The 12,160-nt window shown below is 46.7% G+C and overlaps 1 protein-coding gene across 1 annotated transcript in view; it reads left to right on the forward strand.

The window, feature by feature from the left end:
* The window catches only part of Fam3b (FAM3 metabolism regulating signaling molecule B), a 39,159-nt gene that overhangs the window by 6,127 nt on the left and 20,872 nt on the right, over nucleotides 1-12,160 (forward strand). Inside the window, exon 2 of the mRNA XM_059277519.1 lies at nucleotides 4,905-5,048. Within this exon, the coding sequence (XP_059133502.1) occupies nucleotides 4,905-5,048 (144 nt within the window). The remainder of the gene's footprint in view (nucleotides 1-4,904; nucleotides 5,049-12,160) is intronic.

A 12,160-nucleotide genomic window follows, 5' to 3' on the forward strand; every position in this document is an offset into this window, starting at 1 on the left:
CCAGGACAGCTGGGAAGGGGTTGGCTGCTGACTGGGGTTAGGAGAGGCCACCCTTCAAGCTGACCAGCTCAGGAATCTATGGAAAGTAAAGGGACAGTGAGGAAGACCCTTTTGGAGTTTACTTGGGGGAGTGAGAAGTGGGAACCCTGATGACAGATGATCTTGACAGCGCCCAGGCATCCTCTCACAAGCTGTTTCTACTTTTCTCAGAATCCTTGGTGTTGGTAAGAGACTTGGGAAGATGGTAAGGGGGGGAGAAAGCTCACTTTTCCTCAGTCCTTGAGTCTCTCAGAGCCTGCCTTTTCTGTCCTTCCCACCTCGTTCGGCTCCCCCAGGGAAAGCACTAGGCAGCCACAGCAGGCGCTGTGCAAACAGGGCAGGCTGAGAAAGGGGAAGTGCCCTTGACTTCCCTATCAGGCCCCTTTCCTGCTTCTGCATCAGCGTCAGCAGTGACTCGGGTGTCCTGTAGGGTAAGTGGGTGGAGGTGCATTTGCATGTGTGCATCTGTGTGAACAAGGTCAGCATGATGCTGTACTGCTAAGGCACAGGCCCCTTACTTTGCGTGACTGATCTCTGCCATCTTGGCACAATGACATTTCTCAGAACACATTCCTGTCTCTGACAGATGAATGTAAATGGAGCACATCCTTCATCCCATGCACTGGCTTTCATTCTGGTTCTTTTAGAAGAATGGTTTCATTAGCTTTCTACAGTATGATTAGAATATCATTTTCCTGGCTACATATGGAGGAAGTTGGAAGTTACCAGTTGCTTTCTCTGACAACCATTTTTCACACAGCCCTTGTGACTCACACAAGAGCTATGTGGTTCTTTCATCCAAAACTTTCAGAAAATTTCACAGTTGCACTTCCCCAGTAAGTGTGATTGTAAGAGGAGGGGCTGTGTTACTTTCGCCTGGTGAGCTGAGGATTTGGCAGTGTTTGGGGAGTAGTCCTTGTCATTGGCTCATCTGTCTAGCCTCAGATTTGTTGTCACTGGACCCGGGAAGCTGCCATGATACTGTCCCATGGGGCCTGCTGGTGGGTGTCTTTTCCCTCAGCTTGGGTTTTGGCAAGGTGGGTTATGGAAGCACTTTCTGTCTAAAAGCCTCAATGGACAGGACGGGGAGGCAGTGGGCACCAAAGCCAGCTGAGCCCTGGAAGATGACTACAGCCCCAGCCTTCCTGGCTTCCCAGGTCTAAAAGGCATGGGTGTGGCCAGGGACTTGGATGCATGTTGGCAAGCACCAGGAACAAACACCTTCCTTGTCCTCGCTCAGATTGGAGGAAACCCATTAGCAAGACCTATGATCTCCCTCCAAGTGTGTCTGTGTCGTATCACCTTTTCTTGAAAAGATAGTCATGTTGGGTCAGGGTCCCTCCGGATGACCTCATTTTAACTTACCTGTCTCTTTAAAGATTCTGTGTTCACATCCTGTTTCATTCTGAGATCCTGACAGACAGAACTGTGACACAAAAACTTTGGTGCTATTCAGCCTCACTGTGCTTAAGACACCCATAGCATTTCAGTTCTTCAGGTAATAGTGATTGACAGCCCCTGAGTATGAAAGAGAGGTGAGCCCTAATATCCTGTGTGTAGCATTGGCCAAAGGATTGCTTTCTTGCTGACTCTTCAGTTAAATGGCTAGGCTTCAGAGGCCCTGGGCATCTGACAGTGGGGATGAGGCTGGAACACATGTGTGTAAATACATAAGCACATGCACGCACATTTGCACAGAACATACATCTCTAAGGACAAAGTACTTTGATAACAATTTATAATCCCCTGTTCCCAATTGCTGGCCTTTACCCTCAGGCTTCTCTGTATAGCAAATGAACCAAAGGTGCTTACCTAAGTTGATGGCTTTATCACCATATGAGGAAAGGCTGGGCCCTGGTTATAGAACCACAGACAAGCTCCTGGACTCCGTTCTCCCCCCTTATTTCTGAAGCTTCTGGATCTCTTCCCACAAGGGTAGTCACCAACCCAGAGTGCTGAGAGTCATTTCCCCAGAGTCTCTGGGCTCCCACCTTCCAGAAGTATCTTCCCTGTGTTCAGCTCAGGTGCCCAGTTGTCACTGATGTTAATGCTAGGGGCCACCGTCTTGACAGACTGCCTGTGTCCTGTCTGCCCAGGGACAGGTGTCCCATGCATGGAGAGGTTGTGCTATGGCTTCCTGGTGCTATGGCAGGGACTGAATTGTGCCAAATTCCTGTGCTGAAGTTCCATCCATCAGGACCTCAAAATGGGACTGGATTTGAAGAGTCTTCAAAGGAGTTCAAATGAGCTCACAGGATAGAGCCCAAGCTTGCAGGACTAAGTCTTTTCAAGAAAAGGTTATCAGGACATAGGCACACTCAGATGGATGACCACCAAGGACACAGTGAGAAGATACCATCTGCAAGCCAAAGAGAGGGGGCCAGGAGGAACTGGCCCTGTGACACCTTGATCTTGGCCCCTAGCTACTATCATGAGGAAGTGTTTCCAATGACATTCTTGGTCTGCATTACTTTGTCATGGCAACCAAAGACATGAGTACATGCTACCAGTGTGGGCTTTTGTATCCCACCCTCCAGTTGGGCTCCTTTCCTTCCTTCAATGGTAGACTGGTCCCCCAACACTCCTGGCTCTCTCTGCCTACCCTAGAAATGGTCTTGACCATGAATCTCACCCTCTTTGGCCAGTATCATGTCATTGCAAGAAGCCAGACTGACTCTAGCCTGGAGGCCAGTGGCTGGACCTTCTACCCAAAGCACAGAGTCCTGAGAAGAATTGAAACTAGGGCTCATTGCTTGGCCACAGGTGGTTCTGTCAGGAAGTGAAGTCTTCCCTAGGAGAGTGCCCGGCTCTCCGTACATTTTCCATTTTCTTCCTCATCAGATCCACACATTTATCCTGTTAATCTGTTCTTTACCCATTCCAAAAATAGCATAGCAACTCCTGTCTCTCGTGTATGGGAGTCTGGAAGACCCTCTGAATGTCATTTCATTTGAAGATTTTATTCTTCATACAAGCCACTAAATGGAATTGTCCAGACATTAACAATACACAAAGGACTGTCCCTGACTTTGTACATATTCTACAGCTGTCCTAGCACTTAATCTACCCAAAAGAAGTTTCTAGAACATGCTTCCCACAGTTCCAGAGTAGACAGAATCCACCATGTGGAAAGGCCTGGCAGCAAGGACATCCCAACTTGTAGTCAGGAAGCAGAGAAAGAGAGAGACAGACAGACAGAGAGAGACAGAGACACAGAGAGAGAAAGGCACAAAGAGAGGAAGGGGGTGGGCTATAAAATGTCAAAGCCCTCCCCTAGTGACAGACTTCCTCCAGCAAAGTTCCTCTCTGAAGTTTGTATAACCTTCCCAAATAGTACCACTACCTGGTTATTATACATAACACATACATGAGGAATTTCTTACTCAGATCACATGTTTCATCTTCATGGGCCTCAGAGCTGTCCTGACCACTGTCCTTACCTGTAGAGCACACAGTGAGAGAACTTTTCTTTGGGGCTTTGAGCAGGGAGAAAACACTCTGCCAACTCTGGGATACCTCTGTTCTTGTGACTAAGAAGCTATAGATTGTGGTCTCCTCCAGCTTCCACAGCCCTTTCCCTGCCTGCCTAACGCTATCTTTTCCTCATTGTTCCTCCTTCCATCCCCCTTTCTCTATCCATTTCTATGGCTGAACCAGGCTTGTGACATCAAGGAGGAGGGTAATGGCTTCCTGAGGAATTACAAGCCCATATCTGTAGCTTCTTGTGGCTAGGTGATTTTGATAGCAAGTCAGCATACAAAGATCTGTGGGGACCTCCTACCGTCAGGATCCTTGGATGTCCCTGCAGATCCCTCTGAGGCTATAAGACAGGTGAAAGACTTCCATTGTGAGACGCAGCTGTCATGTGTTGCACATGCTCAGAGTCCCTTGATGTAATTTTTAACAGAGAAATGCCATGATTAAAAAACAAACAACAGCCGGGCGTTGGTGGCGCACACCTTTAATCCCAGCACTCAGGAGGCAGAGCCAGGCGGATCTCTGTGAGTTCGAGGCCAGTCTGGGCTACCAAGTGAGTTCCAGGAAATAGGCGCAAAGCTACACAGAGAAACCCTGTCTCGAAAAACCAAAACAAACAAACAGACAAACAAACAAACAAAACCAAAAAAACAACAACAAAAAAAACCCAACAAACCTAAGACTACCCTCTGGAGATTCTGTTCCCACTGCGGGAGCAAGCTCAAGGCTGAGCCTGTCTTGCAAAGGCCCTGAGTGGTGTCAGCTCCTTAGACCCACACTGTACTATACTAATCACCACACAGTCTGCAAACTATTGGTGAAATTATTAAAGCCACTCCACATAGTTAAAAGGGAGGTTTATTTTGCGGGGTAACTTACAAGTGAATGGATAGTTTACAGAGTCTGGGAAAGGCGTAGCGCAGTCCAGCGGTGTTCTCTGGAGAACTCTCCTCGGTCTACCTCCAGTGTCCAGGGTCCAGGAACCAAGAGAGCCGGCGCATCCAGATCTCGGGTCTTCAGGGTCCTCTCTTGGCCCCGCCTTATAGGCGTGACAGTTACCGAAGCCTCAATGGGGGTTGGAACTTCCAGATCAAAGCTGGAATGGCTACCCACTACAGCAAACCTGTGAGGAGTCTCAGACCCAGGGCAACATCAGTATAGCTGCTTGCTCTAAAAAACACTCCTTGTTGTCTGTCTGTGTGGCCTGCCTTCTACTGCAGAGCTCATCGGGCCCTCATGTACTCACTTTCTCCTGCCAAAATTGCCGTCCCAGGAGTCTGTGCACCAGAAATGGGTAGGGATGATAGGCTGTGGAGGAAAGGGAATGCCCAGGTGTCCATGGTGCTAGGTCGTCACCTCTAGGTGACACTCCCGTTGTCTGTCTACAGGTATTTTCAAGGCACTAGTGTTTATTTTCTCCTCCCTGTGCGCCTGGTATTCGGGGTACCTGCTGGCGGAGCTCATTCCTGACGTGCCCCTGTCCAACACCCTCTACAGTATCAAAAGCATTGGAGAGAGACCTGTCCTCAAAGGTGAGTACTAAAGAAATGGGGGGTGGGGGGCACGGGTAGAGAGATGGCTCAGCAGTTAAAGCACTTGACAGACAAGTGTGGGTCAGAGTCCGGATTCACAGAAGCCATGTAAATGCTGGTGGGGGTAGCAACTGCCTGTAGGTCAAGCCTTGGGAGGCAGAAACGGGGCATCTCAGGAGCCAGCTGGCTTATGGAGACTAGCCACATTTGTAGCTTCAGAGTTTGAGTGACTCTGCCACAATGAATAAGGTAGAAGAGTGATCAAGGCAGATTATTCCAGGCATTAACTTCAGCTTTCCATACCATATGAACACATGCACCCACACACATGGGCTCACATATGTACAAACCACACACACAAAAAATAGTGGACTTCTAAGACACTTTCTACTGGAAGACAGAGCTGTACACAAGTCACAGCTCAGGGTGAAGAGGCTAGAACAAGGCCGAGCCAAGGAACAAGTTACAGTTGGGAAAAGATGGTCAGGGGATAGCAGAGTAGCAGAGACTGAGCCAGGCACCTCGCCGAGGGCTGTGAACAGGTGTGCTTCAGAGCATAGATGATTAGTCTATTCATGATCTGGGACAGAATAGCAGAGCCTGGGAGCATAAGGACAGAAGTGCTGGGCCCACAATGTTCAGGCAAGGCTGTGCACAGTCTAGGTGCAGATATGGTACCTGCTGGTAGCCTGCTTTCCAGTTTGCTGGTGACATCCCACTGAGTCATGGTGCTCTCGATTTCTCAATATCTGTTTTATTTACAACACTCATGCCACAAAGGAGTGTGTTATCTTGGAGGGAAATGGGTGTTGTCAAAATCCATTCATGGGCTTGGCATGCAGTTATTAAAACTGTCCCCTCTGAGCACATGCGTCTTCAAGGTTCTTCCTTCACTTCTGACTGTGAGGGTTGCCTGGGGAAGAAAGTCAGACCACAGCATCTGTCTTAGTTAGGGTTTCCATTGCTGTGCAGAGACACCATGACTATGGCAACACTTATAAAGAAAACATTTAATCAGGGTGGCTCAATTACAGTTTCAGAGGTTCAGTCCATTATCATCATGACTGGAATCATGGCAGCATGCAGGCAGACATGATGCTGGAGCAGCTGAGAGTCCTACATCTTGCAGGCAACAGGAAGTTGACTGTCACACTGAGTGAAGCTTGAGAAAAAGACCTCAAAGCCTGCCCCCACAGTGACACACTTCCTCCAACAAGGCCATACCTCCTAATAATGCCACTCCCTTTGGGGGCCATTGTCTTTCAAACCACCACAGCATTCAAGAACAAGGAAGGTTTAAGTGGAATGAATGCTGTCCAAATGATTCTGGGTACCCAGTGGGACATAGGGCCACAAACTCTCCTCCTTTAAAAATTTCACTGCATGTAGATGCTGTTTGGTTTTTGTTTTGTTTTGAGACAGGCCCTCTCTAAGAAGCCTAGGCTTGAAAAGATCTTGAACTGGAGATCTTCTTGCCTCTTCCTAAAGTGATAGAATTACAGATGTGTGCTGTTACATCTGGAAGCCAGTGTATTTTTAACATAGAAATAAAGTCTAAAAATTAATTTACACAAAACTAGATAATGCTTAAAAAATTGTAGGTGCTGTTTCTTTTCAATTAATTCATTTTTATCTAGGGCTGTACCGCTCCGAATATACCTGGTCTTGACTGGTTGCAGAAGCTAAGCAGAATCAGGCCTTAGAGGGAAGATTAATACACTTTTTTAAACTTTAAAAAAAAAAAAAAAAGGTAAAAGGACCTTCATTGGACTTGGCTCTGACTGGGTGTTTTGGTTTTCAGTACAATTTTTGTATGGCCTTTTCCTGTGTCTCACCTATTTCCTGTGTACATGGTGTGGAGGAGTCACACCCGTGGAGGGAGTACTTCCTGTCAGCAGAGGGCATAGAGGAACCTCAGAAGCTTGTTGTCTCCTTTATTTCCTCCCGCTTTTACATGTGCTTGCAAGCCCACCCCATGGATGTGGGCTGGTAAGCCAGCCTTGACCAAAGGCTCCTTAGTAGAGTGGTTTCAGCTCCTGCCATCCTGTGGGGTGTAGTGAAGACAGTAGAAACCCAAATGTTGTGGCCATGGTCACAATGGCTGTGTGCTGGTTTGTTCCTGGTGTGGAGCCTCCCCTAGGGAGAGAAGCCTGACTACATGGGGGGTCTCTGGGTACAGATTTGGGGAGATAAATCATGCTGGTATTAGTGTAGGCAAAGCTGGTGTAGGGTAACCATAGTTTTTGCTGCCATACTTGCAGCTAGGTATTCAGTGTTAGTGTTCCCAACGTTCCTGGTGGGCAGGTGTCAGGAAATGGCCTCACCCACCCTACATACAAGCACCGAAGCCCCTTGGAGCCACTCCTAGGGCCCCTTAATTTTCCTCTTACAGGCAGAAAAGGGGTCAAGAGTGGAGTTGAGGCCCTGGGATCTGCATGGATTCTATAAGTTCTCACCCATCACTCAAGCAAGTGACTCAGAGCCTCCATGTACAGGGGTGACCAACAAGAATGACCTCACCTAGTGGGACCAATACTGAATACTACAGAAACAAACCACTGAAGAGAAGGCCACAAAAACACCAGTTCTGTGCTCTGGCTGGAAATAAATACCATCCCTGGAAGGACCTGGTGAAGGTTCCTTGTACTTGATGACAGATGAACTTGATGTTTATTGACCAGCCCCCACTTAGGCCCAGCTTAAGACTATATGACCATGTACTAGACAGTCAGGAGAGCTGAGAGGTACTTCAGACCAGAACTGGATGGATGAATGTGAGGGGGACCCATAGGTGGACAGAGCAGCCATGTAAGACACAGAGTCTAGGGAAGGCCTGCTGGGATCCACAGGACACAGAAAGTGCATATCCACCACAAGCAAAGCTTTCTGAGGGCACTGGGGGTGTCTTTAAATGTTGGCTCTTCCTGGTTCTGATAGCTTTTCAGGTAGACTGGGACCAACTTGCTTTACAAATCTAACCAGAGAGGCCCTAGAGGTGTGCTTTGCTGAGATTTCTTTGGAGCCCCAGCCTCAGCTTGCAGTTACCATGAGGAGGTCGTCTGAAAACTGGGCACTCCTGCTCAGCCTAGGGGCTCCGGCTGTCTTCATTAGCCCTGTTTTAAAAATTTAAAACTATTCATTACAATTTGTTTTGCTTTTAATTTAATTTGGAAGAATTGTTTTAAATGGTTGCTAATTTGATTACTGAGCTTTTGGGTTACCCTTTTAACGTGAGGCCAGCACCAGACCTCTGTGAGATGCACTGCAACTGCTTGTCATGTAAAAGGATGGCCAGGAGCATTTCTACACACACCTACTTTAGATACAGGAGGGCTTCTGGCTAGTCCAGGACAGAGGTGCTCATAGGTAATACTTCTGCATTGAGAAGCAGTAAGCATCCTGCAGTTTGCACCCTTGGGCTGGTTATAATGCAAAGGTCACTGAGTGGGAGGATGAGAGTGCTGCAGGGCAGAGGTGGGAGAGTGCTGCAGGGCAGAGGTGGGAGGCAAATGAACATTGCACAGAAGTTGAGTTTCAAGCAGGGTGAAAGGTGAGGGTCCAGTTTCATTTTTCTGCATGTTAAATGCAGGTTTTCCAGCAGCATTTGTTGAATGTGTGTTTTTGGCATCTTTGTAGAAAATCAGGTGGCTGTGTAAGTATGGACTAATATCTGGGTCCTCAGTTCTATTCTACTGATTCTGTACTATGACCATGCTGGTGTGTGTTTGTTTGTTCTTGAGACAGGGTTTCTCTGTGTAGCTTTGGAGCCTGTCTTGGAACAAGCTCTGTAGACCACAACTTGAACTCACAAACATTCACCTGCCTCTGCCTCCTAAGTGCTGGGATTAAAGGTGTGTGCCACCCTCTGGAGGCCCAACCATGCTGTTTTTAAAGCCATGGTTCTGTGGTATAGCTTGAAGTCAGGTGTGGTGTTATCTCAAGCTGTATTCTTTCTGTTCAGATTGCCTTCACTATCCTGTTTTATTTTGTCACTATCCTATTTTATTATTTTATTTTATTTTTTGTGTGTTGCCATTTAAATTCTCAGATTTTCTTCTACATCTGTGAAAAGGAAGAGTGGCTGTGGAATTTTGAATGAGAGTTCACTGAATCTGTAGATTGCTTTTAATAAATGGCCATTTCCACACAATTAATTTTTCCAGTTCAGGAGCATGGGATGTCTTTCAATCTTCTAGTATCTTTTTCAGTTTTTTTCTTTAGTGGCAGTGACTAATTTCTGTGCCTTTATCCTGGAAGGGGGAACACTACTTGAGGGACTAATGTGAAGGTTAAACACTCCTTGAAGGACCAGTGTATCCATATGCAAAAGTAAACAGGTGACCCAAGTGAAAGGGTCTGATGCAGAATGAAGACAGAGGTGCCAGAATATTACTCTGTTTTTATGGTTTGTTTATTTTTTTGTTTTTTTGTACCTTGTGGGCCCAAGAAGAGTCAATACTTTTTAGCAAAAATAGCTTCTAAGTTCTGTTCTCTTTTCTCCTAAAATGGATTGCAAACTTTTGTGAGAGTTGCTATGTGATAGTCCCAGTACACTGCTTTCCAGGAGCCCCTAGCCATGGCTTTTTCTTTTTTTTTAATTTCTCAGCCCCTAACCATGGGCTGTGACAAATCAAAGCTTTAAAACCTGAGTCCTGTGAGAACATAACCAAGGAAGGTGTGGTGGTTTGAATAAGAACAGCCCCGATAGGCTCTTATATTTGAATGCTTAGTCATCAGAGAGTGGAACTGTGTAAAAAGATTAGAAGGATTAGAAGGTGTAGCCTTGGGTGGGTGTGGGTGGGCTTGGAGGTTTCAAAAGTCCATGCCAGGTCCAGTGTCTCTCTCTCCTCTTTCCCCTCTCTCTTTCTATCTATGACTCAGGATGTAGTTCTAGCTACTGCTCCAGCACCTGCCTGCATGATGATAATGGACTAAATCTCTGAAACTGTAAGTGAGCCCACAATTAAATGGCTTCCTTTGTAAGAGTTGCCTTGGTCTCTTCACAGCAATAGAAGAGTAAGACAGGAGGTTTTAGTGCTAAAAAACTCATGTGAAAACATTTCATTTTTTATTAGATTAATTAAAAAGGTATTTTAGTGCTTTGTGAATTTGAAAACAAGGAAGCACAAACTCCTTATTCTGTTGGCATTTACAGATACACGTGTAATAGGTATTCCGAGTGGGAGTGTCTGTATCTAGGCCTTACAAGTGGGGCAGCAGATGCAGAGAGAGGCAGCTCCACAGTTAGTGGTCTTCCTGCACTTCCTGTCTCCTTTGTCTGGGCCCCAGCACCGATGCTGAGTCCTGGAGGACCTCAGAGACACTAGAGAGCCCCACTTCCCAGGCTTCTTTCCTTCTTTCCTCGCCAGAGTAGCCTGTCTGTGCTGTCCTGTATAGGACTCCCGCTAAAGCTCCTTGCCCGTCTCTCCCTCAGCATGTTCTGACCTTAGACAAAAGCTTAACAAAAGCCACAGTGACATTGCCTATGGATGGCCACCCAACTCCATTCTCCTTGTTTCTCCTAACCTCTGAGTATACAGAGGTCTGGACATTGTTCTCTGACTTACACTGTGCTCAGAGGCACAGTCCACACTTAACCACTGGCTGGCATGTAACAGAACACTTTCGGTGGCCAATTCTGACTGCACAGTCTCATGGGAAGCAGTGAAGTGATGGCTGTGGCCGGGAAGCTGCTGTCTGGTAGCCCCAATGAAAGAATGAGAGAATCTCTTCACCCAGTGACTTTCTACTATGCCTACTAAACCCTCAGGATCATCACCCTCATTCCCAGGGTGAGGGAAACCAGAGTACCCAGATCCGGGGATTTTCCTGAAAGAGAGATTCTTGGACTCCACACCAGGAAATTAAAAAGTCCATGGGTCTATGGTTGAGTCCAAGAACCTGTATTTATTGTGATTGACTTGGCCTCAGAGAGGGCTTGTGAGATGAAAAGGAATTTTTTTTCGTGGGCTTGTTTGGAGTCCTGGAAATGGCATTGCTTTCTGGGAGACAGGCTGGAGCCCTCCCCCATGCCAACTCTCTGCCTCTGGATCTGGTAAGAGCCACTTGGTGTTGGTGTGAGCAGCATTCCTGTGGGCCAGGGACCTCAACCTCTGCTTGTCCCTTTGGACTTCAGCTGTCTTGGGAAGGGAGAGGATTCATAGGAAGCACTAAGGCTAGGTGAGGTCCTTGGTGACCCTTTGGGACAGTGCCAGGTGGGAGGGAGCTGTGGATCCTGGCCTGAGAAGCAAGCACCTTTTTCTATCCATGCAATGTGGTTCTGTGTTCCTAGGAAATGATTGGAAGACTATACTCATGGTGAGCATACTACCAAAGAAAAACAAAATAACAACAAAAAACCCATCCTGGTTTCCCACTCATTCCCAGGCCCTTCAAGAAAACAAATACTCACCTCTATGTTACTTTGGTTACTACTGCTGAATGCTCATAGGGACTCTGAAGAAAACCAAAGGCCTGCCTTCCAGGAAGTTCACGTGCACATGTCCATGTCCATATGAAGCAGCACCATTATGAGATGCAAGCCAGGTGTGGTGGGGGTTGGGGTGGGGTGGTGGTGGTGGTGTATGAAGCCAGGCAAGAGAATAGCCTCTAACCATGCATGACTTCCTGCTCCAGTTTCTCACCCCAGGCATGGGACTTGTTTGCTGCAGATGGTGATCCATCTGCCATGAGGGAAATTTTAAATATTAAACTGCACTCAAAGAACGTAGAAAGAGAGTATATTATATATACATATGAAATTGTTAAAGCATAAGCTTTACTCAGAAAAAGCTGTGTTTATAAAACAGTAAAAATATACTTGTAGTGATTAATGAATCTAAAAGCAAGAAATCATAGAATCTTCACCCCAAGTTGGCATTTTAAATCTCCATAGAAGGCATACATAGTCTTAGTACATGCTTCCAAACTCTGCAGTGGGTATATAATATATCTATATCCCTGGCCAGACCTCTTGATCCGTATCCTGTCATTCTTGAGATTTCAGGACCTATCATAAAGAACAGTTAGTTGGCTGAACTTTGAGTCTCATATCATGAAACTGAGGTTGGAGTTTGTGCAGAGTTAATTGCTGTCCTAGATAACAGCCAGAC

Source organism: Peromyscus eremicus, chromosome 12, assembly GCF_949786415.1.
Source record: "Peromyscus eremicus chromosome 12, PerEre_H2_v1, whole genome shotgun sequence".
Lineage (NCBI taxonomy): Eukaryota > Metazoa > Chordata > Mammalia > Rodentia > Cricetidae > Peromyscus > Peromyscus eremicus.